Source organism: Haliotis rufescens, unplaced genomic scaffold (assembly GCF_023055435.1).
Source record: "Haliotis rufescens isolate VD_foot unplaced genomic scaffold, xgHalRufe1.0.p SCAF_22, whole genome shotgun sequence".
Classification (NCBI taxonomy): Eukaryota; Metazoa; Mollusca; class Gastropoda; order Lepetellida; family Haliotidae; genus Haliotis; species Haliotis rufescens.
Window position 1 is genome coordinate 4,921,744 of NW_025963913.1, and position 24,392 is coordinate 4,946,135.

Here is a 24,392-nt window from a genome sequence, read left to right on the forward strand (position 1 = left end):
GAATGACTTTTTAAAAATCTTTTCACTTTATAAGCATTATTACACATGCAGCTATCTTCGCATCTTCCCGAGGCAGGGGCACGGTCTAAGGCGGTTCGCCCCGATTTTGTTTCTAGGTTTGTCAGCACCATAGCCGTGCTCGTGGGTTTCACCGAAGTGGTAAACGTCTGAGACCTGCGTCACTTCGGGCTTACCCCCCCACATTAATTATAAGCTGACACGCCGTGTTATAACTGGGATAATGTTAAACCCAACTCACTCACTCACTCTTCCCGAGGCAAGGGAGTTAACTGAGTGTAAGACTCCATTTTCCACCCTTGCCTATCTCAGCTGGAATTTCTTCGCCCAGTGGCTAATACGAGTTATGACCCTATGTCATACTGTTTTAGATAAACTGTTTCCCTAATCATATGGAAATCACTTTATGTGTATACAGTATGTACGTATTTCTTCTATGTAAAAGATACGACGTGCGACACTATCATATTTCTTTGTTGTTTTGTATCAAATATTTCTTTCAATTTTGCGTCAATGTTGTGTCAGTTCACCGGCGTTAATTCTTAAAACAAGGCAACTCGTCAAACTTTGTATGCACACACGTAGTGTGCAGAAACCATTTAAGGCATTCTACGTTTCTAAGGCAACAATTAAGTCGATTTCAGGTGGAAATGAAGTTTGGATTCATTTACAGGATGTCCCGTAACTGCGACGAGGTTTATGCAATCGATAATTTGGGAAGAAATGTTATGGGAATCAACCTACTTAGATTGCAAACCGTATGTCTTGAATATATTTATTGACAATAAACTTCCATCGGGTTTTTAGTATCAGTCATAATGGAAATTCATTCATGGACTAAATGATTTTCAAACAGCATGCCGCCCAGTTGTACACAATCGGCAAAGTACTCATTCCATTAGACGCGACCCGCGAAGATCCTGAGTAGAATAGGTCAAGAATAGGCGACTAACGCGATCGGGTGGTCAGGCTCGCTGACTTGGTTGATGCATGTCATCGATCGCAATTGCGTGGATCGATGCTCATGATATTAATCACTGGATTATCTGGTCCAGGTTCCATTATTTACAGACCGCCGTCATATAGCTGGAATATTGGTGAGTGCGGCGTTAAACAACCAACCATTAGACGCTAGATTCCATACGTTGTACTAATCAAGCTCCTCACAGCGATAGCCCGTTCGCGGAGCTTTCTTATACTATGGCTGTCACGAAAGCTAAATTTACTATGCGTTCACATGAAAAGTAACTTAAGTGTGTAAATAAGGTATGTAAATGGCGTAAAGCACACATATTCATGGGTCTGTTCACGACTTTCAACATGAAAAAGTTGTTTTCGAATCATGAGAAGAGAGTTGCCTTACAGATATTAACACCGTCCACCCAGCTCTGAATGTCAGCATAAAGGTTGGCATTGCTGTAGTCTGAAAAGTGTCATTTTCAGAATGGAGAACTGTTTACAACGTGTTTGTTATTGGCAAAACAACAGATATATAGTAATTTGATCATCCTCTGACGTTGGCATAAACATTCACATTACAACATATCCATACAGGGCAAATTTACATTTACATTTGCACCTGCTCCAGACATGATGTAAATTTGCTGCTGGTGTTAATATACATACGTGAGTAAACGCGTTCACGTGACAAGTATAGTCACGTATGCATATAAACACACGTGTGCAAATATACACACATATGTAGAGAGGTGTTCGGGGTATTACACAGTCCATTCAACAAATTGAATATGTTTTCACCTGTTTCATTTTTGACAAGTCTTCACATCTAGATAAACATTTGGCATGGAATGGTTAATTTCATTGAGAAAATGTCCTAATACGTAAAGAACTTTCCATTTGCGGAGTTATCCTTTGTTTACATTGGTTGTGCTGTCATCAAACCCCTACCGAGAGAGAGCAATACGGCCACTTTGATGTATAAAGATATATTGTCATGCACCTCAATGTCTCAGTTGTAGGAAGATATGTATGTAATTATCTAAAACAACATGTAAAGCGCTCCAAAAACTTGCATTAGGCAAATCAGTTCTTATTTCAGAATAAGAGAAAAGTCGGGTCATGTGATATGCAAATTAGCCTGTGGTGGTGGTGTTGTGACTGCCGTGACGCCGAATACTCTTACCCCAGCTGAATCATTTTCTCATTTCAACTATCATGCAACTGGTATAGTAAGAATGTAAAGGGGAAGATATTTTTTTAACTATGATGGCATTCCCAAATACATAAACCAACATATAAACGTGACTACATTTAGAGGCCTAATGTCAAAAACTTGTAATGGCCGCTTCCACACCGACGGCAGAGATCATTTGTGTAATTCCGGGACAAACCGAATTGAAGGTTACGGAAAGTGGCGAGTGGCGATGCATGGGTGCATTCGTCACGACTCGCTCCTTTCCGTAACTCGCAAAGAACACTCGTCCCCCTATCGGTGAATGTTATGTGCGAAAATACGACAAACCAATTAGAATGCGCGTGTGATTTCAAGTTCTTCGTCAACGAATCCTTCAGAAATAATATTTGATTTTACATATGTCTTGCATCTAAAAATATAGCCAAAACACAGATAAATGTGTTCACTCATACTGTAAATTCCGCATGTCCCGATGCGTTTTAAATAGCATCTGAAATATATATAATATATGGGGAAATATATGTGAACTATTACGCAACGAGTTGACAATTGTTTTAAGTATCCCCGTTTGCGCTAAGAAGGAACCAGGTTGCAAAAATGGCCACAAGCGGGGCACGAGTCGCTATTCGGCTTGTCCCGGAATAACACGAGTTGGTCACGAATGGGATTTTACCGAGAGGGAAACGAAGGTGTCACGCGCTCGGAAGGAGCTTCAACACATCTGCGATATTTAACTGGCACAAAACAGTGGGAGTCATTAAACGAGTGGTAAGTTTAGCAAGTGTATCGTCTTGTATCGATATAAACTGGTTCCACTGTTGGTACGCGACGCAAGCTTAGCGCGATATACTATGTTTAGTAGACAGGACCCCAGTCTAGTATCGACACAGATTATAACGTTTCATGTATCGTATCGTCGCATGAAAACTCACGGTGCACCATGTATTCAAGGTATAACAGATTTCCCAGTCGTGATCAAAAGGATATCATTTGTGTCAATTATTGTGTCAATTATAGCCTACGGAAAGCAACGAGACGCGGCGATCGCTGATGGATCTCCTTGGCGACCGTTGCTACTTCCGTTATTCACAAAAGACGCCATTTTGGTTGTTGCTCCTGCACTTTGTTTCCACGTCTGAGTTTGCATTTTACTCTTTATCCCGCACGTATCGCACGTTCATCACGATGTATGCCGCTGTTGCTTTGGTTTATCATCAAGGTATCTAGAAGTGGTCTCAATTTTAACTTAATTTTGCTTTTTATCTTGATTTCAAATCTTACAGATTGATACCTTTTGACGGATTGTATTCCCAACTTGAATCTGCCGTAAACATTTGGTAACAATATAAGTGAAAGAGAATGACTGACATACTCATTAGCAGATGGGACATTTCATGAACGTCGCCGGTCCCTCGTATATATTTATGTACTTTGTGTTTTACAGTTGATCTTTTGTGAAGTGAATGTGTATGGATGTTATAAATATGAATTGTACCAATCAATTCCCATGGTTAAATCATATTAATCATTGTAAAAGTATCATGGTATATGATCAAAGTAACAATAGATCTGTGTTTCCCCTTTTCTTCCCGTGGTAATGGGATGCAGTCAGTAAAACATGATTTGTGTAGGTTTTCATATGTGGTGTCAAGCGGAGGGACTTGAAAAGTATAGGTCTCTCTTGTCCCAAAATGTCCAGTGACCATTTTACCTCAACCTAACTTCCTGGCACAGACCTCTGCAACGTTTGCATAATTTGCTGAGGCTCCTAAACACACACAGGAATTATGTTTCTATAAAAACAACCCATCTATGTTATAGTCTATACAATGAGGATGGATGTTGTTTTTTATTTTATTTATTCCATTATAGCCCAGGACGATCTCCACAGGTTTAGGAACTACCAGGCCCCCGTCTACCAAAAGACTCTTCCTGTCCCTGATCCTGTAGGTCATCATTAGGTTCAAGTTGTTTGAGTGTGTCCTATTAGTATCAGAAAAACAAATTCGAGAACCTTTGCAACTTTCATTAGTTCGAAACAAGTCATCTGTGTTAAACATTATTAAGATAACTATGTATGTTATATAGTAACGAAGCTTTTAATAATCAGAACTTATGTCTGGCAAACAAAGTTGACTTGCATTGTTCTACCACTCCCTTATTCTGTAATATATATGATCAAACTACTTCCGTTTCCCTATACATGACCTTTTCACAAACAACAGTTATCACCACTATTTGTTAGTGATTGAAAAACACATGCTCATGACCAGGGCTCGATTTAACAAAAATAAAGGCACAAGTGCCACCTGATATTGAAAAATGCAGCCTATTTTATATCTGTACTTGCACCCAGTGGATGTACAAATTTTACAAATTTGTTACTGACTTACTAAAAAGGCTTTCTACATTTACATCTTTGAACTCAATACACTTTTTGTACCATACTACATCACATTCCCAGTGTTTTGTGTAATTTGACATTGTCCTTTGTGCTTTTCGTCATGAATCTTATCACGTCAGTCTTATGATAAATGACAAGAATACAAACGAATATATGGGATGTATAAGTGATTCCATTTAAAGTGATCTTGTCAGTGAAATGAAAATTTCAAATTATTAACGACACTGATTTTCATTCTAGGATTTGAGATGATATTTTCTTCTTTATTTTATGGGTTCAGTTATGAGTGCAATCGATTTTGTCTAGTGAAAAATGGTTGGGATGAAAACTTGCACCAGGTGCAAGCTACATGTATATCTAATTCCTCAATCGTGCCCTGACTCTCATGATACTGCAGGAATTGTACAAATACAGATATTGGGCGATTATCGATATGTTTTTGTCGCATTTCTCTATGTTAGTCGGTAGGCGGTATATCTTCACTTGCTATTCGTTTAAATATCCAGATAAAGTAGGAACAAATGGTCGACCTTTTCATGTTTATTTCATACACGCTTAACTGTGGATTGATACTGATTTCAATGATTTAAGGACATCTATTTCCTCTCTATAAGCGCCCCAGTGTCTTCACGATCACCGTCAACCCCCTCTCATCCCAGCCCGACCCCCAGCCCTCCCTCCCCGCCCCTGCCCTCAGAGCCCGCCCTCAAGTTGTGGAGATAGATCTTGGTGAAGAATCCAAGCAGCCCCAGTCATGCTCGGCTGTCCTTGTGTCCTGTGTGAAATACATGTTCCAGAGTTTCTTCACGGAGAGATAGACTTTAGATTTGTTTGCTGTGCCAATGTTGTGTGAACTACTAATTTTAGGACCTTTCGGACAAACCATTTGGACTATTTTGGACTATTTTTGATAACACACATTTTGTTTCATACATGAATTAAAATTTATATAATATTCTGCTAAAAATGTTTGTGATAAAGCTGTTGCTTGAAGAACATGTCTTCTTGTACATTTGTGTTTTCTGCATTCCTTGTTATGAAAACTGAAATGGAGAGATGGCTTCACAGGCGGTCCATGCCTAATTGTCGCTTCAACTAACCTATTGCTATTTTAAGAGTTGGTCTAAACGGGGATCGGGTAGATGAAATCCGGGGGGTCCAAGGTCATTCCGACCGTCACAGTCAAGGGCTTTTACCTACCAATGTCTACAGGGATCGTTCTAGAGTCGATCCTGTATGATTATTAAGTATTCCCATGTTTTAATTACTTATATCACATTTCGACAGCTCTAGGAGATGTGTCGTCCTCGGCATTCATTCTGGGTCATGCGACTTCCGGAATGTATTCTTTACATTACATGGATCCAGTTCTGGTTTCAGCCAACTTCGTACACTTTCAAGTTTCAAAGTTTGTACAATTTCATTGTTTAAGCAGTTCAGATATATCAATCGTGGGAGGGATACAGACAAGTACCGGATTCCAGAGCCACGATGTGACAGACAATGCCGAGCGACTGTACAGTTGACAGCCGGTATCATGTCTCGCGATCTCGAGACATTGTACAAGATTTTTCAGTTCAATGATTAATTAATAAACTCGTTATTGAACCTTACTTACTTGTTGTGTGATCCTTCTGCTTTTCGACAGTTTCAACGTTCGCTACTTGCAGATCTTTGTGATATATTTTCGCGAAGTGGCAGCATCCCATTTATTTTCGTAGTATCCACAAAAAATGGACCAGTCTATAAGCTAAACACGGGATATTCCGAACGACAGTTACGGGCTTTACGATTGATTCAGTCAAGAACATGGTCTATCTGTCGATTCAATGCAGGGATACAACACAAAGAGGTCTCTATATAGACTCCCAGCTTCAATTTGATGAACATTTGAACGGAAGAGACTTTGCATTGTCCGTAGGAAGTAGTGCCATATAATCTAGGCCATCTATTGGACAGTCCAGTATGTTCTTTTGTTAAGTTTTCACATTTCGAATCAAAACTTTGTCAGGCTATTTTTGAAAGTGTTGTCACCGGTTTGAAACAAGCGCTGTTTTGCTCGAGAAAGCTGCTTCCTGAATGACTAATGTCGACTTATCCCCCGCCCAACAAAGTATGCGGGGGATATAGAAACGGGCTTCGTCCGTCCGCCACGTTTCGTTTCAGGAGCATAACTCAGAAACCGTTCAATTCTTTTTCATCAAACTTTGTAGGTTTGTCAGGTACAGCTGAACTGGTGCCTTTTGCTATTTAGAAATTTTAAAATATTTTTTTACCTTTCCATGGCAACAAGATGGGCTTAGGTTCTGTGCGGGTAGGGTTTGTTTCCGGAGCATAACTCATAAACCGTTCAATACTTTTAATGAAAGTTTGCAGGTTTGTTAGGTACTTGCTGAACTGGTGCCTTTTGCTATTTAGAAATTTTAGAAATTATTATTTTTTACGTTTCCATGGCAGCAAGATGGACTTAGGTTCCAAACTCTTCTTTTTTTAACAATTTCAATGACAAGTTCCACCTCGGTTAAAAAAGGTTAGGGTTTGTTTAGATTTAATTATGTCATAAATTCTGCAAAAAGGGGGATATAGCCACGTTAGTGGAAACTCTTGTTAGTCATTTCATTGGTCAAAGTTCGCGAAAGGTCGTTCTGATATGACCCGCAATAGGATGTACCCAGACCTTTGTTTACAGTAGCGAGAACTAAGATCTGATTTTAATGAGATTGGGTTGTGGTGTTGACAAACCTGGAAATATAATCAGGTCGAATCTGGGATTGGAGCCCACGATGTTGGGTTTCTGGTATGCAGTTCTCCACAGTGAACTGCGGCGCCTTAGACAACTCGGTCACCTGGGTTCCCTTCTGGTGAAGAAAGATCTGAAAAGCTTACCTTTAACATTGCTGAAGTTGAAGAGGTTGACGATTTTATAGACATAGACATAGATGTATTTCAGTAATGTTAGGCCACTGACCCATTCTACATTTCAATAAGTTGGTGTTTTTGTTTTTTCCCAAGCATGCTCACCCGTGAAGATCCGGGGTAGAATAGGTCTTCAGCAACCCATGCTTGCCGTAAAAGGAGACTATGCTTATCGTACGAGGCGACTAACGGGATCGGGTGGTCAGGCTCGCTGACTTCGTTGATGCATGTCATCGATCCAATTGAGTGGATCGGTGCTCCTTATATTAATCACTGGACTGTCTGGTCCAGACTCGATTTTTTAAAGATGACAACTTATTACAGAATTCATTTAACAAAGATAATTGCCATTTTTTCATTGAAATATCATCAATACCAAGTCGATAGTTGTAATGAAAACTGGAATCTAAGAAAGTTTGAATTCAATACATAATATAACTATTCTTACCACATGCAGATACGTGTAGGATACGTGTTTCATTCTTCATTAAAATATTCCAAGTAATGTTCTTACACATATATCAGACCACAGTGATTAGACGTCAACATGATTACACGTACAATTAGTTAGAAATTCGGCAATGTAATCGCACAAGGCCTTGGTATGGAAGGGTGTTAGTGCCACAGTCTAAACAAAAATATCTACGTAGATGATATGATACTGATGATGATACTGCTTTCATCTAGGTATCAATATTTTCTCGAGTAATCGACGCTTCAAAATTTGAGCGAAATTATATATTAACCATAACATGGTTAAAGCCGGAGGAATATGTTGACCCTCGTGATTTCTCCATGACGGAAATTAGGGTTGAGAGGTAGACCGTGAAGTGAAGGGGTGAGAATCACTCAAACTAATTTATAAACCTATATCAAACCAATACTCGTCATCTTCCTATAAAGCACTGAAGGTACAATTCGTCAGATTGTGTTTTTTAATTTTAGCGCTAATAGTTTGACACGTTGAAAACAAAACAAAACAACCAACATGCTCCCAAACATTTAATAAAATTTGACAGTATTTAAGTAATCACCTTAATTTAAAATATATATGTTTGTATCCAACTGGTATTGCAACTTCACCGGACTATATCACTGTCTGAGAAACGATACGTTCGATTATAATATCACATACAGGGATGAAAGTATGACCTACGTAGATGTAAGTATCGTCTCCGTAGATGTAAGTATCGTCTACGTAGATGTAAGTATCATCTACGTAGAAATTTAGTGTCATATACGTAGATGATCAATCTTTTCTATACTGTAGCACTAGAAAATGCGATTAGAACTATACTTCAGACTGTTGGAAAAAAAAATGTCTGCCACAAAATATACATTGTTGCAAGATGTGTGTTTTAAAACCCCCAAATATTTAGTCTCATAGCTGTAGCTGAAAAAATACCCAGTCTCCAAACAAAATCCAAGGTGTGGACACAATCAAGAATTAACCATGTGATAAAAACTCAATGATATTGCCAACAAAACGGATATTTCTTGAAAAGCTCACTTTGCAATTTTTGTCATTACTGTAATAATATTCCTTATGGCTGGAAGGTCCAGGGTTCGATCCCCGGCCGCGTCATACCAAAAGACGTTAAAAGATGGTACTTCTTGTTACCCTGTCTGGCGCTCGACATAAAGGGGCTAAAACAAGGACTGGTCGCCTCGGGGTCAGTGTATGAGTGGGGTATTCATGTTAAACTGCGGCGTGGTATCTCAGTGGGCTAGCACTATAAATCGGCATCAATCCGGACTAGTACAAGCAGCCGGAGACACACGTGCATGCACGTCGCTATGTGAGTGCAATCATCTTGGACGCGACGTCAAACCCCATTTCACCTCCGCTCACCTTATCGCTGGACTTTTTAAAAAAATCTGTTCACTTTATAAGCATTATTACACATGCAGCTATCTTCGCATCTTCCCGAGGCAAGGGAGTTAACTGAATGTAAAACTCCATTTTCCACTCTTGCCGAGCTGGGCTGTAATTTCTGGGCTAGTAGTTTTACCAGTGGCTAATACGAGTTATGTCCCTTCCATTAACCAATGGAAATTCAACCTCTCACATCACTTGAATTTGCTTTAAACAAATTACGGCTCCCAGTCTAGACGATTGTTGTTAGCTTAACGCCACTTCTTGCAAGAACATTCCTATTAGAATGTTTCTTTCACTCTCTATCTAATATGACAGGCGTTGTTTTGTATCAAATATTTCTTTCAGTATTGCGTCAATGTTGAGTCAGTTCACCGGCGTTTATTCTTTAAACAAGGCAACTCGTCAAATTTAGTATGTGTAATATATGTTGTGAAGCACTCCTAATATATCCATGTTAGCCCCATTATCCCCACATAATACATGTAAGGGGAGACCACTCCGAATAAAGGGTCTTGCAAGTGCCAGCCATGTGTCTTCATTACTAGACATTACATGGTGTCCGAAATCCGAACCCATCGATGACATGGGGAAAATACATGGGCAGGTATAAACTTTAGGATCTATTTAACAGTATCTCACGCAAATTTAAAAAAGTTTGATGTGTTTTACTAAGAAAATGTGATCAAAATGTCTAGAATGGCTGGATCAAACCCAGTTATGAACTGGGACAGTGGAGATATGCCGACAACATTGAAACAGTTTAAAACGCATTTTGATTTCATGTTTGGTGGCCCTCTGAAAAGCAAATCAGAAGCAGAAAGATGTAATTTCTTGATGTTATGGGTTGGAGATAAGGCAGAACCGTATTAGAAACTTGGAATATGAATGCAGATGACCGTAAAGTACTTAAAAACTACTATGATCGGTTTGAGAGTTTTGTGAAACCTAATTCCAACAGAGTATTTTGAAGATACAAGTTCCAGTGTAAAGTGCAGGGACAAAGTTTCTCAGTTTAAAACAGAACGGAAAATGCTTGCAGCTGACTGTGGAGATCATATGGTTGAAATGATCAGAGACAGAATTGGTTTTGGTGTTAATTCCTCTAGAGTGTGTGAAAAACTGATAAACGAGGGATCTGATTTATCGTTAGATAAAGCCATAGACATTGTGCAGACACAGGAAATGTCACAAGAGCAGTTAAAGGCTATGGGACCTGCAGAAGGTGCAGTTCATAAACAACAGAAGAAACAAAAGTCAGAATATGAGGTAAGATGAAAAACTGGTTACAGAAGCAAATCAACACACAGAAAAGTTGATAGAGAATGCAATGAATGTGGTTATGAACATGTCAGAGATAATTATTGTCCAGGTGAAGGTCAACAATGTAAAGTTTGCAGAAAAATTGGACATTTTGCATCTGTGTGCAAATACAGTAAAATTAAGCAGTATCCAGCTCCACAGAAGAAATCAAGTAAGAAAGTTCATCATGTTGAAGAGCCGTCAAGTGTTGAATCTGAAACTGCAGCGGAAGAAGAAACAGAAACTGAAGAAGAAACAGAAACTGAAGAAAAAACAGAAACTGAAGTATGGGAATGGTAAACAAAGCAAATGAACATGCAGAGAATAATGCTTGATATGAGAACTTTCCCATAAGTGGCAGAAAAGTGACATTGCAGTTAGACACAGGAGCAAGGTGCAATTTGGTTTCGAACAGTACATTCGACAAAATAGGTATGAAAACAGGTCTTGAGAAACCTACAGTCTGTCTCAAGTCATATTCAGGTCACGTGATAGCGTCGGTAGGGTCAGTGAAGTTACCAGGTGACTATAAAGGTGAAATCCATAATGTAATCACATAATGTTTCACATTGTGGATTGAGTTTACCCTTCCATTATCGGAGCCAAGTCTTGTTAAGAAATGGGACTGGTCAAGCGAGTATATCACATTCAAGACAAAGTTATACCAGAATACATTCCAGCAGCTCACCCAGATTTGTTCCACGGTTAGTTGGTTGGTTTGTTGTTTAACGCCACACTCAGCAATATTCCAGCTATATGACGGCGGTCTGTAAATAATCGAGCCTGGACCAGACAATCCAGTGATTGATATCATGAGCATCGATCCACGCAATTGGGATCGATGACATGCATCAACCAAGTCAGAGAGCCTGATCACCCGATCCCGTTAGTCGCCTTTTACGACAAGCATAGTCACCTTTTACGGCAAGCATGGGTTGCTGGAAACCTTTTCTATCCCGGAATCTTCACGGGTTCAATGGTATCGGATGTCTACCCGGAGAACACACAATCACACTGGATGAAAGCGTCAAACCTGTAATTCATCCACCTCGGAAAGTTCCAGTCGCCCTCAAGGTCAAGATTAAACAAGAAATCGAGAGGATGGAAGATCTAGGTATCATCGTGCAGCAGAATGAACCTACTCCATGGGTGAACAGTATGGTGACAGTTATCAAGCCTAACAAAGTAAGAATCTGCCTCGATCCAAAAGACTTAAGCAACGCAATACACAGAGAACAAATAAACGCTCCAGTATTGTACGTCATACTATGATGAGTCTGAAGAGCTCACACTGAATGTAGATGCAAGTTCAAAAGGCCTTGGTGCAGTGTTGCTACAGAAGTCCAAGCCAATAGCCTATGCTTCACGAGCGTTGACAGCAGCACAACAGTTGTACGCCCAGATTGAAAAAGAGACATCAGCGACTGTATTTGGGTGTACCAAGTTCCATCACTATGTGTTCGGAAGATCACTACAAGTACAAGTCGAGACTGATCACAAGCCGCTGGAGTCAACATTCAGGAAACCACTCCTTGACGCACCAGCATGACTTTGACTTCCTTTGGCACTACAGAAATACGACATAAAGGTGAAATACAAGCCGGGTAAAGAAATGAAGATTTCAGACATGTTGAGCAGGTTCTATCTACATGAGACAACAGAGAATCTAGTTCCAGAAGTTGACGTGAATGCAGTCACATTGTTTGCATACTTACCTGTCTCACCTGAAAAAACAAGAAGAATTTCAGATAGCGACGAAAGCAGATACAGTTCTCCAAGAGTTACAGCGAGTAATTCAAAGTGGATGGCCAGAAAGTAAAGCAGAACTTTCAACTGAACTGAATGCATACTGGGCCTACAGAGATGAAATCTCCAGTATAAATGGTCTGTTGTTCAAGGGACACAAGCTCATCATTCCGAAGTGTATGAGGCGAGAAATGCTTCATATTATCCATGAACCACACCTGGGTATTGTGAAAAATAAAATGCAGAGATGTGTTATATTGGCTATTGAAGATATGGTGTCAAAATGTGAAACCTGTGCAATCCATCACAAATCAAACACCAGGGAACCTATGATACCAGCTGAGTAGACCATGGTCCAAGACTGCTATACAGATCTGTTTGAACACAAAGGTCATCATTACTTGTTGACAGTGGATTATTTCTCAAAATGGCCAGAAATGGCTAAATTGGAAAATGAGACAAATTCAAATGTGATCATGCAGCTATCGGAATAGCCAAATGTCAAGGTATGGAATACCTAAGCGCCAATGGTCCGCAGTATTGAATTTGACAAGTTCGCTAAACAGTGTGTATTCAAGCACACAACAAGCAGCCCGCACTAGCTCCAATCAAATGGACAGGCGTAAAGGTGTGTACAAACTGTTAAAAAAAATCATATAGATCTATATTATTATATATTTTGACATTTGCATCGGTCTAATTCTCCAGGTTAAACTGTTCATAGTGTTATTTGAAACGACAGGCTATGTGACTGTACGTGTACTGTAGTGTAGACCAAGATGAGATTAGGTCCATAATACGTTTCTAAAACTTAAAATACATCACACACACAAATACACGTCACAGTTTTAGATTCTGTGGGAAAGTTTCTATTATGTGATGCCATTAACAACTATTTTAGGCAAAGCATCTGTATCATTAACGACATCTGAAAATCGTGTACAGCGAAAATATTGACATTTCCGCATTTTACCAATTCACTGTTCTAAATGTAATTATTTATTCAAATAAGGTATAGCTACTTGAGAATCTCAATTACAAAACCATTGGGTGTCTGCTCTTTGTCAAAACACCAATCATCATTCCGAAAAGACTCCAAAAACCCTCTATTCGTTTTCGAAACATAAAAACCGAACCGCCATGTTGATAGCGTTGGAAAATCACGGTTCTTTTCGCGTTAGACGAGATGCCTATATCACATCAAATATATTTCACACTCAGCTACGATACATACATCCCTGAATTCATCATACCATTAAGAATCAATTGACATTTTGTCTAAGTCACTAATACAAACGGTCCAAATGAAATCAACCGCAATATTCAAGTGTGAAACAAAACCCTGTGCTCTGAAACCTACCGAGTGGGCTTTCTCATTTAAACAAATGTAAACAAAGCAAATTTCTAGTTTTACTTAACATTTTCTACTATTCCGAGAGATTTAGTCGTCAGTTTGTTGCCTACATTAGCTCGGATCATTACGAATATGCAATCCTTGCAAGAATTGAGGAATAAATAAATAGAGTCTAGATACTTTTTTTGAAAAGTCAACAGAAATCGTTCCACGTGACGCAATGATATTGACGCAAAATCACACACACTGAAGGCGGTCTGCCTTCCACTTAGTATCAAGGCGAGAATGGAACATGAAAACAAACAGAACTTGTTGATTTCAGATTGATTCTGATTACTTAACTTACTTGACTCATTTATGTATGTATGTGATCCCAGCATCACGGTAAAACCTACTCCAAACATTCCGCGTACTGCAATCATTTATGTTATGACGAGAGGTTACCGGTAGTGATGTCATATTAGTATACGTCAACATCAACATCGTTGTACATATTTGTTATTTCCTTTGAGGTGAGGGTGAACTAGTACACAACGCATTCAGTTCATGAAGTAGTTTACTGTTTCAATCTTCAATTATAATTTGAATATCTCTTCTATATTTTTTCACCCAGTAAAATAATGCACTGCTGCAAAATGGGTACATGTATGTAGTACTGTTACTAATATAATCAAAAATGCCATAGAATTTATGAAACTCATAATAATCAACTGTTTTTTAATCACAGAAATTGACATTCATCGTGTTATTCTTCCTATAAGATGCTTTGTGAATGTACCACACCGCAGCATATACCTATTTCCTTTGGAGAATTGTGAAATATTCATTGTGGCAAATTTATATAGATAGGTTGAATAAAACATGCCCTTCATTTCTTAAATTAAATTAAATGTATACCTGAAGGAAATTCGTCACGTTATATTTTTATTAATGTATGTGTGGACAACTATTTGTTTTACATTTGGATTTTATCGTTTAATTGGCGGAACATTGACAGCTAAAGAGTGCATCAGGTGCGCGTTTCAAAATAGGGGCCGACCATTTGAGATTCCAGGGTGGAGTTGGGTCATGGTCTGTTGGGCTTTGGGTGTGCGTTTGTGGGTAGGGCTGGAGTGTGGGGTTGTGGAGCTGTTGAAGTGATAAAGCCCAACATTGTGTTTTTTCAGTCGAAATTTCCTATACTATGAACGAATATTAGTGGTAATAAATATACTGTTACTTTTTTGTGGTACCGATTTTAACGTTTCTTATGAATTGGGATATAAATTCTTCACTATCAGACGATGAGCTGGACTCGTAGGCCATGTTGTTTTACCGTAAACTGGTACTTGATATATTTTGCGCTGAGAATAGACAGGAACCCAGTTGAATTGGCACCAATTACGTCATAATCTAAGGGGGGTAACTCAGGCCTGTTTAGCTCGCAAATCGAACGCCTCACAACGGCATTTCATTTTCACACTATTGTGAGCTTCCTACTTTCACTGTGAAAAAGATGAGTGTATATTTTCAAACACAGACACTAATTAATTCTAAAATTGCGTTTTGTTTAGAAAAAGAAAGAAAGTGATTTTGGCGTGTACACTTCCCCTTTAAAGGGCAAGTGTACACGAAAATGAACCTATTTTTTTGGTACTTTTTCAACATTAAAAGTGTTAAGCTAGTAGAGTCATAGACAAAAATATAAAAATATCACAATTAATTAACATATTTTTTTCATTAAAACGATTTATATTTTTCACATTTACCAAGTGTTCTATTTCCATAACAAAAACACCATGGCTTATGCCCCTTGCAATATGACGTCATTGGTGCCAATTGATAAACAGTATGACGTCATCAAGCTTTGTTAGAGCGGCTTCACGTGGTGTATGTACAAGTGTGTGATTCTAGCGTCTCAGGTGCGCAGCCTACTGATTTGAACATGGTATACTGTTCGGTTCCTCGCTGTTCAAATTACAACGCAAAGAAACATTATTCTAAAATTAGTTATTTTCGTTTCCCAAAATCGCCACGGAGAAGACAACAATGGATAAAGTACTGTAAGATTCACGATGATGGATGGAAAGGTCCGTTGGGTGAATATCGCGTCTGTGATGCTCACTTTGACACTTGCTGTCGTGTTTCGCGAGCAATGCCTTCCAGTTGTTCGACTGATCGGAAACAATTACGCCCGGATGCTGTACCATCCTTATTTGGAAACGGGATCAAGGGACAGCACTCCCATCAAGACCCTGACTGGAGTGTTTTCGTAAACAAACGTCGTAAAGTCGAAGCATCTCGGGTAAGTTTAATGTATGTAATATCACATAAAATCTAAACACGGTAGCATATAAGGTAGCTGTTTAACACAGGAATAAGTTAGTATTTGTTCATAGTTTCACGAGATAATTAAGCATGTTAAACGTGCGTCTCGTTCACTTCCTGGAATTACTTGGACATCGATATTCGGTGATCAGCTGATCGCAGTACTACAGTGTGCTGCACGGTTTTGTGATTTTGATAGTTGACATATGTGTGGTAAGTAATTTTCACGTAACGAACTTCATCGATTGTTTGTATTTGTTTTTTTAATTTACAGTCGTTCACCTTCACGAGCGATAAAAGTGAATTTGAATATAACTACCCCTCGATGCCCGTGGGCAGTCAGTGTGGAGATGTACCGTCCGAGAAACATAACTTGCACATACAACCCCCTAATTGGACAGCAGATGCCGGAACTGACACCAACCATCTCATTTCGGTAAGCTATTTAGCGACAACAAAACATACTACACGTATGTCATTAGACATGATTAGACTGATTTAGCATTAACTGATAATTCTCAAAGTTCTGGAAAGACGTACATACATATATGTAGTATTCTTTACACGTCTTTGATGCCGTTAAAATACACAAATCACTGACATGTAGTTAATTCATAATGTGCTATCGCTGAAATTTTGTGAATGACACAGATGACAAACTTGTGAATGTTTGTACTATTTCTATCAAATTTGTAGTGTCGAAGCAAGTCATGCCAGACTCTGATGCCCTCACTCAGCTCAACAGGTACTCAGAAGAGCCTGAATACATCCCGGTGCACGGTAGCTGTCCAGTGTACACCGCAAACATGTGACCGTGCTACACAGTATGAGGTAACAAATTCATATTTCAAATTAATCAAGCATAAATTTATGTAAAAATGATTTTTTTCACAATTGAAATATGTTGTACATTATATTCTTGTGATACTGTAACAGAATGTAACTGACATTTTCTAAATCTAATTGTGGCATTGTACACTGGTGACATTTGTAACCAGGCACCAAGTGAGGCTGGCAGCAAGCATGATACACCTTACACAAGTGATGATGACAGTGACAGTGATGAAGACTACCACCCTCTTTCAAGCAAAGTCAAGTTCGAAGAATTTCAGTCCCAGCAAAAGTATGCATTGAATGTACCATTTTCCAATTCATATCAAATCTACCATAGCACGACATATTTAAACATCATTTGAACACACAATCTAACATGTACAATCACTTCAGTCAATCAACAAAGTAATTTGACAGTTGTTATTTTATATTTCAGGTCCCTCAATGATCATCTTGAAGAAACAAAGTTCCTGGTGTTCAAATCCAATTTGTTGTCTTTGTTCTTGTTTTGCAAGTTATGCTTTTGTTCATGCAGAGCCACTATTTATAAAGTCTGTGGTAGTCTTGTGACTGTTCAGATACAGTGCCTTAGACACAAAGAGCATCTGTATTTCTGGAGTAGTCAGCCAGTCCACAAACAACTGCCACTTGGCAATTTGGCCATAGCTTGTGCTATTTTCTTTAGTAGCCTTTCCCCAGTAAAGGCTCTGAGGAGCTATTCAATACTGAACATGTACAGCATAAGCAGATCAACGTTTCATAAGATCCAGAGAAGCTATATTGTTCCAGCCATTTCAAGGGTGTGGTCTAAACATCAAAATCAACTCCTGCTTGAAAGAAAGGAGAAATCCATACGCCTGGCAGGGGATGCAAGGTGTTGCTCACCTGGACACACAGGTTAATCCACATTTTTTAGCTTTAAAGTACATGTATTCAAAAATCCTCTTTAGTCCAATATATTTTTTGTATATACATGTATATGCATATGAATACATATTATGTATGTGCCCAAATCATTTGAGACTACAAGCCCGAATATGGGTCTTAGCATAATTTTCAGTTAAATTTAGTGTTATTATAAGGATTATTATCAGCTGAGCTTATTCGACAGAACAGAAGTTTACTAGATTTGGGCTTCTGACTTTTGGCTAAATTGTCAACTGTGTACATGTGCGATGTAGATTGTTTAGTCTTTAGTATTCCAATGTGTGACTTGGCTGAATATGTGTAAGCATACCCATAACTGACAAATATGATAAATGCCACGGCTGACATAAAATTTAGAAATTTTCATTGCCTTTGATATATTTAATGTAACCATGTATTAGAAGAAGACATAAATTGCACTGTATGTTATGTCAGCTTTATGTAGTCTCTGTGTTTTTTAACATTGTTACAGCCAAGTATGGAAGCTACACCTTGATTGATGTGGACACAAACCATGTTTTGGACATCCAGTTGGTACAGGTAAGAACACATATTCTTGTCATAACAAGGGTTCATGATACAGTAAAAGAAATACATACAGTTAAATACACCAACTGCACATGATGTGACCTGAACATGTTGAGTTGTGTCCAGTGATACTTACAGACATTACATACTGAAAGTGTTGATGTTGAACATCTCTGTACAGGTGTGAACAACTGAATTTCTATTGTTCTATTTTCAGTCGAATGAGGTGGCCAATTCTAATGCCATGGAACTTGAGGGATTAAAAAGGGGCCTTGCATTTCTTCAGGCAGCCAGGGTGGATGTTTCAGACATCATTACAGACAGGCACACGCAAATTAAAGCCTACTTAAGGAAGGAGGAAGCTGGCATTCACCACTGGTTTGATGTATGGCATGTAGCTAAAGGTGAATACATAGTTATACAAATCATCAATATCAGCATGATTAGATTGTAACTAATGTATTTCATCACCTAAAACGTAATAAACACACTTCCAGGTAATTTCTGTTCAATATTATCATTATATGACATTACTAGCCATTGTACAGGTAGCTTTTAATGTTTTCAGGCATTTACAAGAAACTTCAAAAAATCAGCAAAAAGAAAGGCCTGGAAATAATCAGCTTGTGGGCACATTCCATTTCCAATCACCTATATTGGTGTGCTGCAACCAGCAAGGGCAATGCCGAGGAGGTGCAAGCTAAGTGGTTGTCGATTGCTAACCACATAGCTAACATCCATAGTGGTCATGGTGCAAGCTTCCCTTCATGTATGCACGGGGAAATTCAAGATAGAATTTGGGTAACTGCTGGTATGTAAAATAAACAAATAAGCTTCATAATGTTTGATATAAAAGAAATTGTCTGCCACAAAAATGAGATTGTTAAAAAGTGTTATTTAGAAAAAAATTATTTTTTCTCCTCGTCTTCATAAAAAATGTGTTGGTGTCACTGATAAAACAATTGCACCACAATATCACATGCTCGGCCCCTTCTACCTTTTTGTATTGACTAAAAGTCATATTTTAACTTTCTTGATTTACTGACAAATGTAAAATGTTTAGTGACAAGGGCTGTGTATCGATACTCACCACTAAAGATCAATTACTATGCCAATTGTTTGTAGACATTTTTTCATGACAACCCCCTCCCCCCACCCAGTGAAAATAATGACCAGATTACCAGTCCCCAAATAAAGTATCAAATTCATAACTTATTTAGTAGAAAATATATATATAATACTATGTATAAGTATATGTATTATAATTTCCAGGCACACGAGCTCACAAGGAGATTGAAAGTATCCTCAAGTCTACATATCTCCTTAAAGATGTGGCTAAACTGTCACCCCATGGGCAGACATCACATCTGGAAGGATTTCATAGCGTGATATGCCACTTCGCTCCCAAATTTTATCACTATCATTACAACGGAATGAAAGCAAGGTATGTATTGTGATGCTTTAAGAGAAACAAAAATAAAACTACATTATGGGAGACTAATCTTCAGTTAATGATTGCAGAATCCTACACAGAGAAAGTATGACATTGCAGTAATTGCAATGTGTAGGCTGTGACTGTCAGCAGACTCCAGACAATTGGAGCATATAGTTTTCTCAGTCTTGATATCAGAAAGTTTTGACAATGTTATTATAACCATTACCATACCATTATGTGTACATCATGATATATATATAATATAATTACAATCTGTGACAATAAGAATACTGTAACAGGTTGCTGATGTCTGCACTCCATTTCAACGAGAATGGTAGTCGGCACATTGCAAACACCAAGAATGGACACGAGAAATGGAGTGTTTCTTATCCTAAGAGCAGAAACTGGGAAGCTGCTGCTAAACCCCTCAAGACAAATCCAACATACGGTATGGATGTTATTGGTGATAAGTGGCTTTACATGAGATCCATCAACATGGACTTTTCAGGAGGTTGAATCCTGTTTTTTATGGACCTGAAATAGTTGTTAGCATATTGTGTAAAATCTTTTACAGTACAATGAAAAGCTGTTATGTGATTTTGGTGTATTATTTTTTCAGAATATGTTGGCGAGCTGCTACATGAAGTGTCATACCTCCGAACAGAGTTTACGAGTTTTAACCTTGCCAACAACTCCCTCAGTGAGAACCAGCCACCCTGCATAACTGACACTCATGGAAAGAAACAACAAAAACAGATTGTTGTCAGAAATCATAAAACCAGATTTCAATAAAACAGTATTTATTTTAGTGAGAATAGAGGAAACCCGTATACACATCCGATGGAAATCTTTCACGAATTTTATGTACAACACAAGAAGGAATAACTTTTCGATGATTCTTTCCTAACTTTTGCCAAATCCAGTAGGTGAATCTCCTGTAGGCGAGATGTCGGTAAATTCTGAAAAGCATGAAAATAATTTTGAATACAGTGCATTAAAGGTATTGCCATTTTTTCTCTTACAAAACGTTACAAATATCATGTACTTTTAGAAGATGGATATGGAGTGGTTCTAGGGGGTTCATGCAAGATGATGTTTTGGGGATTTTTTTAAAACAAATATTTTCAAAGTTTCCATGGTAAAACCTTTGACATAGACTAAAATGGCAGCATTGCTTGTTTCCAAGTGACGACAAGCAGTTCTTAACACACCCTACAGTATCCAGTGTGTTAGACCTATTACATGATTCTATCAATAAATATAGAATCTATTATCTAAGAAGGGGTGGAGGAGAGGGATCTTACTTGACTAACACAGCACCTCACTGGTCAATTCAAAGATGCATAATGAATTCACAAATGTCAAAAAAGCTGAGTTAACTGTTCCAATATAATCATATCAAGTTAAATGACATAGGTATAACAATTTCCTTGGAAAGTATGTGTGACGGTGCCTTGTCAACAATTCAGTCATGACTTATACAATTGATCATGTTTGCATGGTATGTTTAATACTATTGCTTTGAATATGATTACAAAACTTGTCCGAGAAATAAACATTTAATGAATTGGAGAATTATTTCACTCGTCATATTTGTTTGTTTTACTTGACATATCTTCAAATACAATATACACATTTAAAAACAAGTCGAAAATTTGTTTTAAAATCCTGACTCGTAGTCTACAATAAACAAGAGAAGACTTTGGTCACTGATGAAAGTAAATCAGGCATTTTTTCCCAAAATTTGTTTCAGGTATTTTTATGTTTCATGAAGCTAATACATTCAAAAAACGTAAATGATGGTTTTAGCAACAAAAACCTTTGTCCCTTGATGTAACTTAATCTGAGAAAAATTCTCATCCCTGGAAATAAAATTATGAGATTATGGAAGTTGAATTTCTTATTTAAATTTTAGTGAAATTTGGGCGTTCAAATTGTTCTACAAACATGTAATCCTCTCTTGATAAAGCATACAACTATTTTATGAATTATTAGAATGTATCATACTTGTGTACTGGTTCATCATCTCCTATCGGACCACTGGTGTCAATGAACTCATTGTAGTACGCCTCCATTCCATACTTGCTCAGTGACACTTCATAGAGGCCAGGGTGGTAAGTGATGCAGCTGAAGTTGCAGGTAGATGTGTCATCAAGCTTATTCTGGACAGGAGCAACATCAACACAACACAGCTCCTCTACCTCAGACTGCATTCCCACACAGCAACCACATGTACACCTGTAACATTATTGCATCAGGTATATTATTTTTCATGATTTACACTTTGTGTAAGTACACAGTTCATTACCAGGCCAAATTAATAAAATAATATTAGGTGAAAACAATTTTAACATTTTTACTAAAGCATATGCAATTAATAGTTACAACACAGAGTATCGGACTTGAAGTGTTCATGATGTACGAAGGATAAAACATATTTTATAACGCCAAGTAAATTATAATAGTGGCACAAACTCATGGTTACTGTTAGGTCTATTTAGAGGTATCAAATATCTGCCTGAAGTCATTTTCCAGTGACCAGTTATACTAGGGTATGTTACAGTTTCCCAGCAATGTTGCAATGGCTTTGTTGTGATTCCGTGGTGAGAGCAAACCAATATTATAAACAATGATCTATTAAACTGATGTCGAACAAAACACAAAATATTGGGACTCATCAGGGCCTACTTTTCAAAAGGTGCTAGTTTCGTACAACGGGTGGCAGATCGGACAACCGATTGAACACGACATCGAACAATACGACAGTCGTTTTGAATATGAATTTGGATCTTAAATATTATTTCATAGATCTGGAGAGGTTAACATGTGGCTCTTGTCAGTATGTTCACAATCGGAAACAACGTGTTGACTCGACAGCCTGCGGGACGAACACCTAAATCGTGTTACGCAAAGAATAGCAACGGTTGGCGACATACTAGTATTAAAATTGCCATGTAGCCTGCGAAGTAGCCCATGGGTGGTGAGGATAGTGAAACATTTTTGATAAGCTCGGATTGGACGATATTGCTATGGAATCGTAACAGGGTGGGACAGGATAAATGGTTACAGAAGAGTATGGGTTAGGCTACCAGGCATGGCAAATATCTCTAAGAATATGTTTCGCTTCTGGAAATGTACAATGAGCTGTAACAAGATATTTAGGCCAAGTTTATTCTTACCACAGTGGTCTCGTCGGTTGTTCAGTAGATGGGTCGGAGGCTGACGACACGAATAAGAGGTCTTCGCTTGTTTCTTCTTCGTCGCCATATCTTGACTTTATCTTGAAGTTCGGGAAATGTTCAGGTGTTGGCTCAAAAGCATATGGCTTTACAATTTCTGTCTGGTCAAACGAAAATTCTTCACTATCAGACGATGAGCTGGACTCGTAGGCCATGTTGTTTTACCGTAAACTGGTACTTGATATATTTTGCGCTGAGAATAGACAGGAACCCAGTTAAATTGGCACCAATTACGTCATAATCTAAGGGGGGTAACTCAGGCCTGTTTAGCTCGCAAATCGAACGCCTCACAACGGCATTTCATTTTCACACTATTGTGAGCTTCCTACTTTCACTGTGAAAAAGATGAGTGTATATTTTCAAACACAGACACTAATTAATTCTAAAATTGCGTTTTGTTTAGAAAAAGAAAGAAAGTGATTTTTGCGTGTACACTTCCCCTTTAAAGTATCTGGTTTCAACTGGCCAAAGGGCACTTTCAGGATTTTTATAGGTCATTCTTCTATATTATAACGTAATCTGAAATACTGTCCTGATCCAAAGCAGATGCTCACCACGGACATGACGGTGATCGAGTTTTGCAGTGACTTAGGTTAAGAATTGCGGAGTTATGCCCCTTTTTGTCTTTGTACATGCATGTGGACATCGCCCTCGTGTTTTGACGTCAAAGCTGAAAAGTTGTCCAGGTTTCAAATCCTTCAATTCCCATTCGAAATTCTTCAAGCAAGCAGTATATTGATTGAGCTAGATAATCGAGATCATAAGCAAGCATAAGCATATGCTTGATCTAGATAGCTCTACTCCAGGAGATCTTTTGTATTCTTAATGTATTACAATTATTTTTTATTTTTTTCCTGTTTAAATATTTCAGCCATTTTGCACATTTTTTTTCAGTGGTTCCTACAGATGATGATGTCATTCATGTAACAGCATCTTATTACAGATCACAGAGGAAAAACGAATCCCCTCATCAAGTTGAGGTATTTATAATATATGATGTTAAAGTAATGTTAATTTTATTTGAAGACATGTACCGTTCAGGGTTCACTCTAGGAATGTTCTGACATGAATTTGAAAATTTCAAATATTCCAGAGACACCCAAACTTGCCCATACAGCATGTTAAAATGCCCCATTGTATTTGAAAATGTGGGCCTTTTTTCAAATTTAGGAACAAGGCCCCAGCCTAGAGTTATCCCTGCATATATAATGAACAGGCCTACATTCATATTGTATCAGTTACAGTTATTCATAATACTCATCAGTAATTGTTTGTCACTTTCACCAGGATTATAATTACTTTGTTTCAATTCATGTGACTGTTAATAATTAGATCTTTAACTCAGTATTTT

The 24,392-nt window shown here is 38.2% G+C and overlaps 3 protein-coding genes across 4 annotated transcripts; 2 read left to right on the forward strand and 1 right to left on the reverse strand.

Moving 5' to 3' along the window:
- Positions 1–3,197: 3,197 nt before the first annotated feature.
- On the forward strand, positions 3,198–6,190 carry LOC124136299. 2 transcript variants are annotated; one of them, XM_048401453.1, is made up of 3 exons: positions 3,198–3,392; positions 4,046–4,119; positions 6,010–6,190. In XM_048401453.1, the coding sequence occupies exons 1-3, from the start codon at positions 3,224–3,226 to the stop codon at positions 6,163–6,165; spliced, it is 399 nt and encodes a 132-aa protein (XP_048257410.1). In that variant the 5' UTR covers positions 3,198–3,223; the 3' UTR covers positions 6,166–6,190. The 2 variants fall into 2 exon arrangements, with proteins under 2 accessions (XP_048257410.1, XP_046358142.2); XM_046502186.2 differs by having other exon boundaries at positions 3,200–3,392; positions 6,013–6,190.
- A 9,366-nt stretch (positions 6,191–15,556) lies between these two features.
- Positions 15,557–20,594, forward strand: LOC124150338. The gene is made up of 11 exons (XM_048401456.1): positions 15,557–16,055; positions 16,353–16,514; positions 16,775–16,909; positions 17,077–17,201; positions 17,349–17,809; positions 18,312–18,379; positions 18,585–18,771; positions 18,936–19,178; positions 19,640–19,811; positions 20,102–20,250; positions 20,422–20,594. Exons 1-11 carry the CDS (start codon positions 15,696–15,698, stop codon positions 20,592–20,594), a joined length of 2,235 nt encoding a protein of 744 aa, XP_048257413.1. The 5' UTR covers positions 15,557–15,695.
- On the reverse strand, positions 20,428–23,460 carry LOC125383217 (P2X purinoceptor 7-like). The gene is made up of 3 exons (XM_048401457.1): positions 22,982–23,460; positions 21,810–22,040; positions 20,428–20,761 (listed from the first exon to the last, which is right to left on the reverse strand). Exons 1-3 carry the CDS (start codon positions 23,194–23,196, stop codon positions 20,608–20,610), a joined length of 600 nt encoding a protein of 199 aa, XP_048257414.1. The 5' UTR covers positions 23,197–23,460; the 3' UTR covers positions 20,428–20,607.
- Between the last annotated feature and the right edge of the window lie 932 nt (positions 23,461–24,392).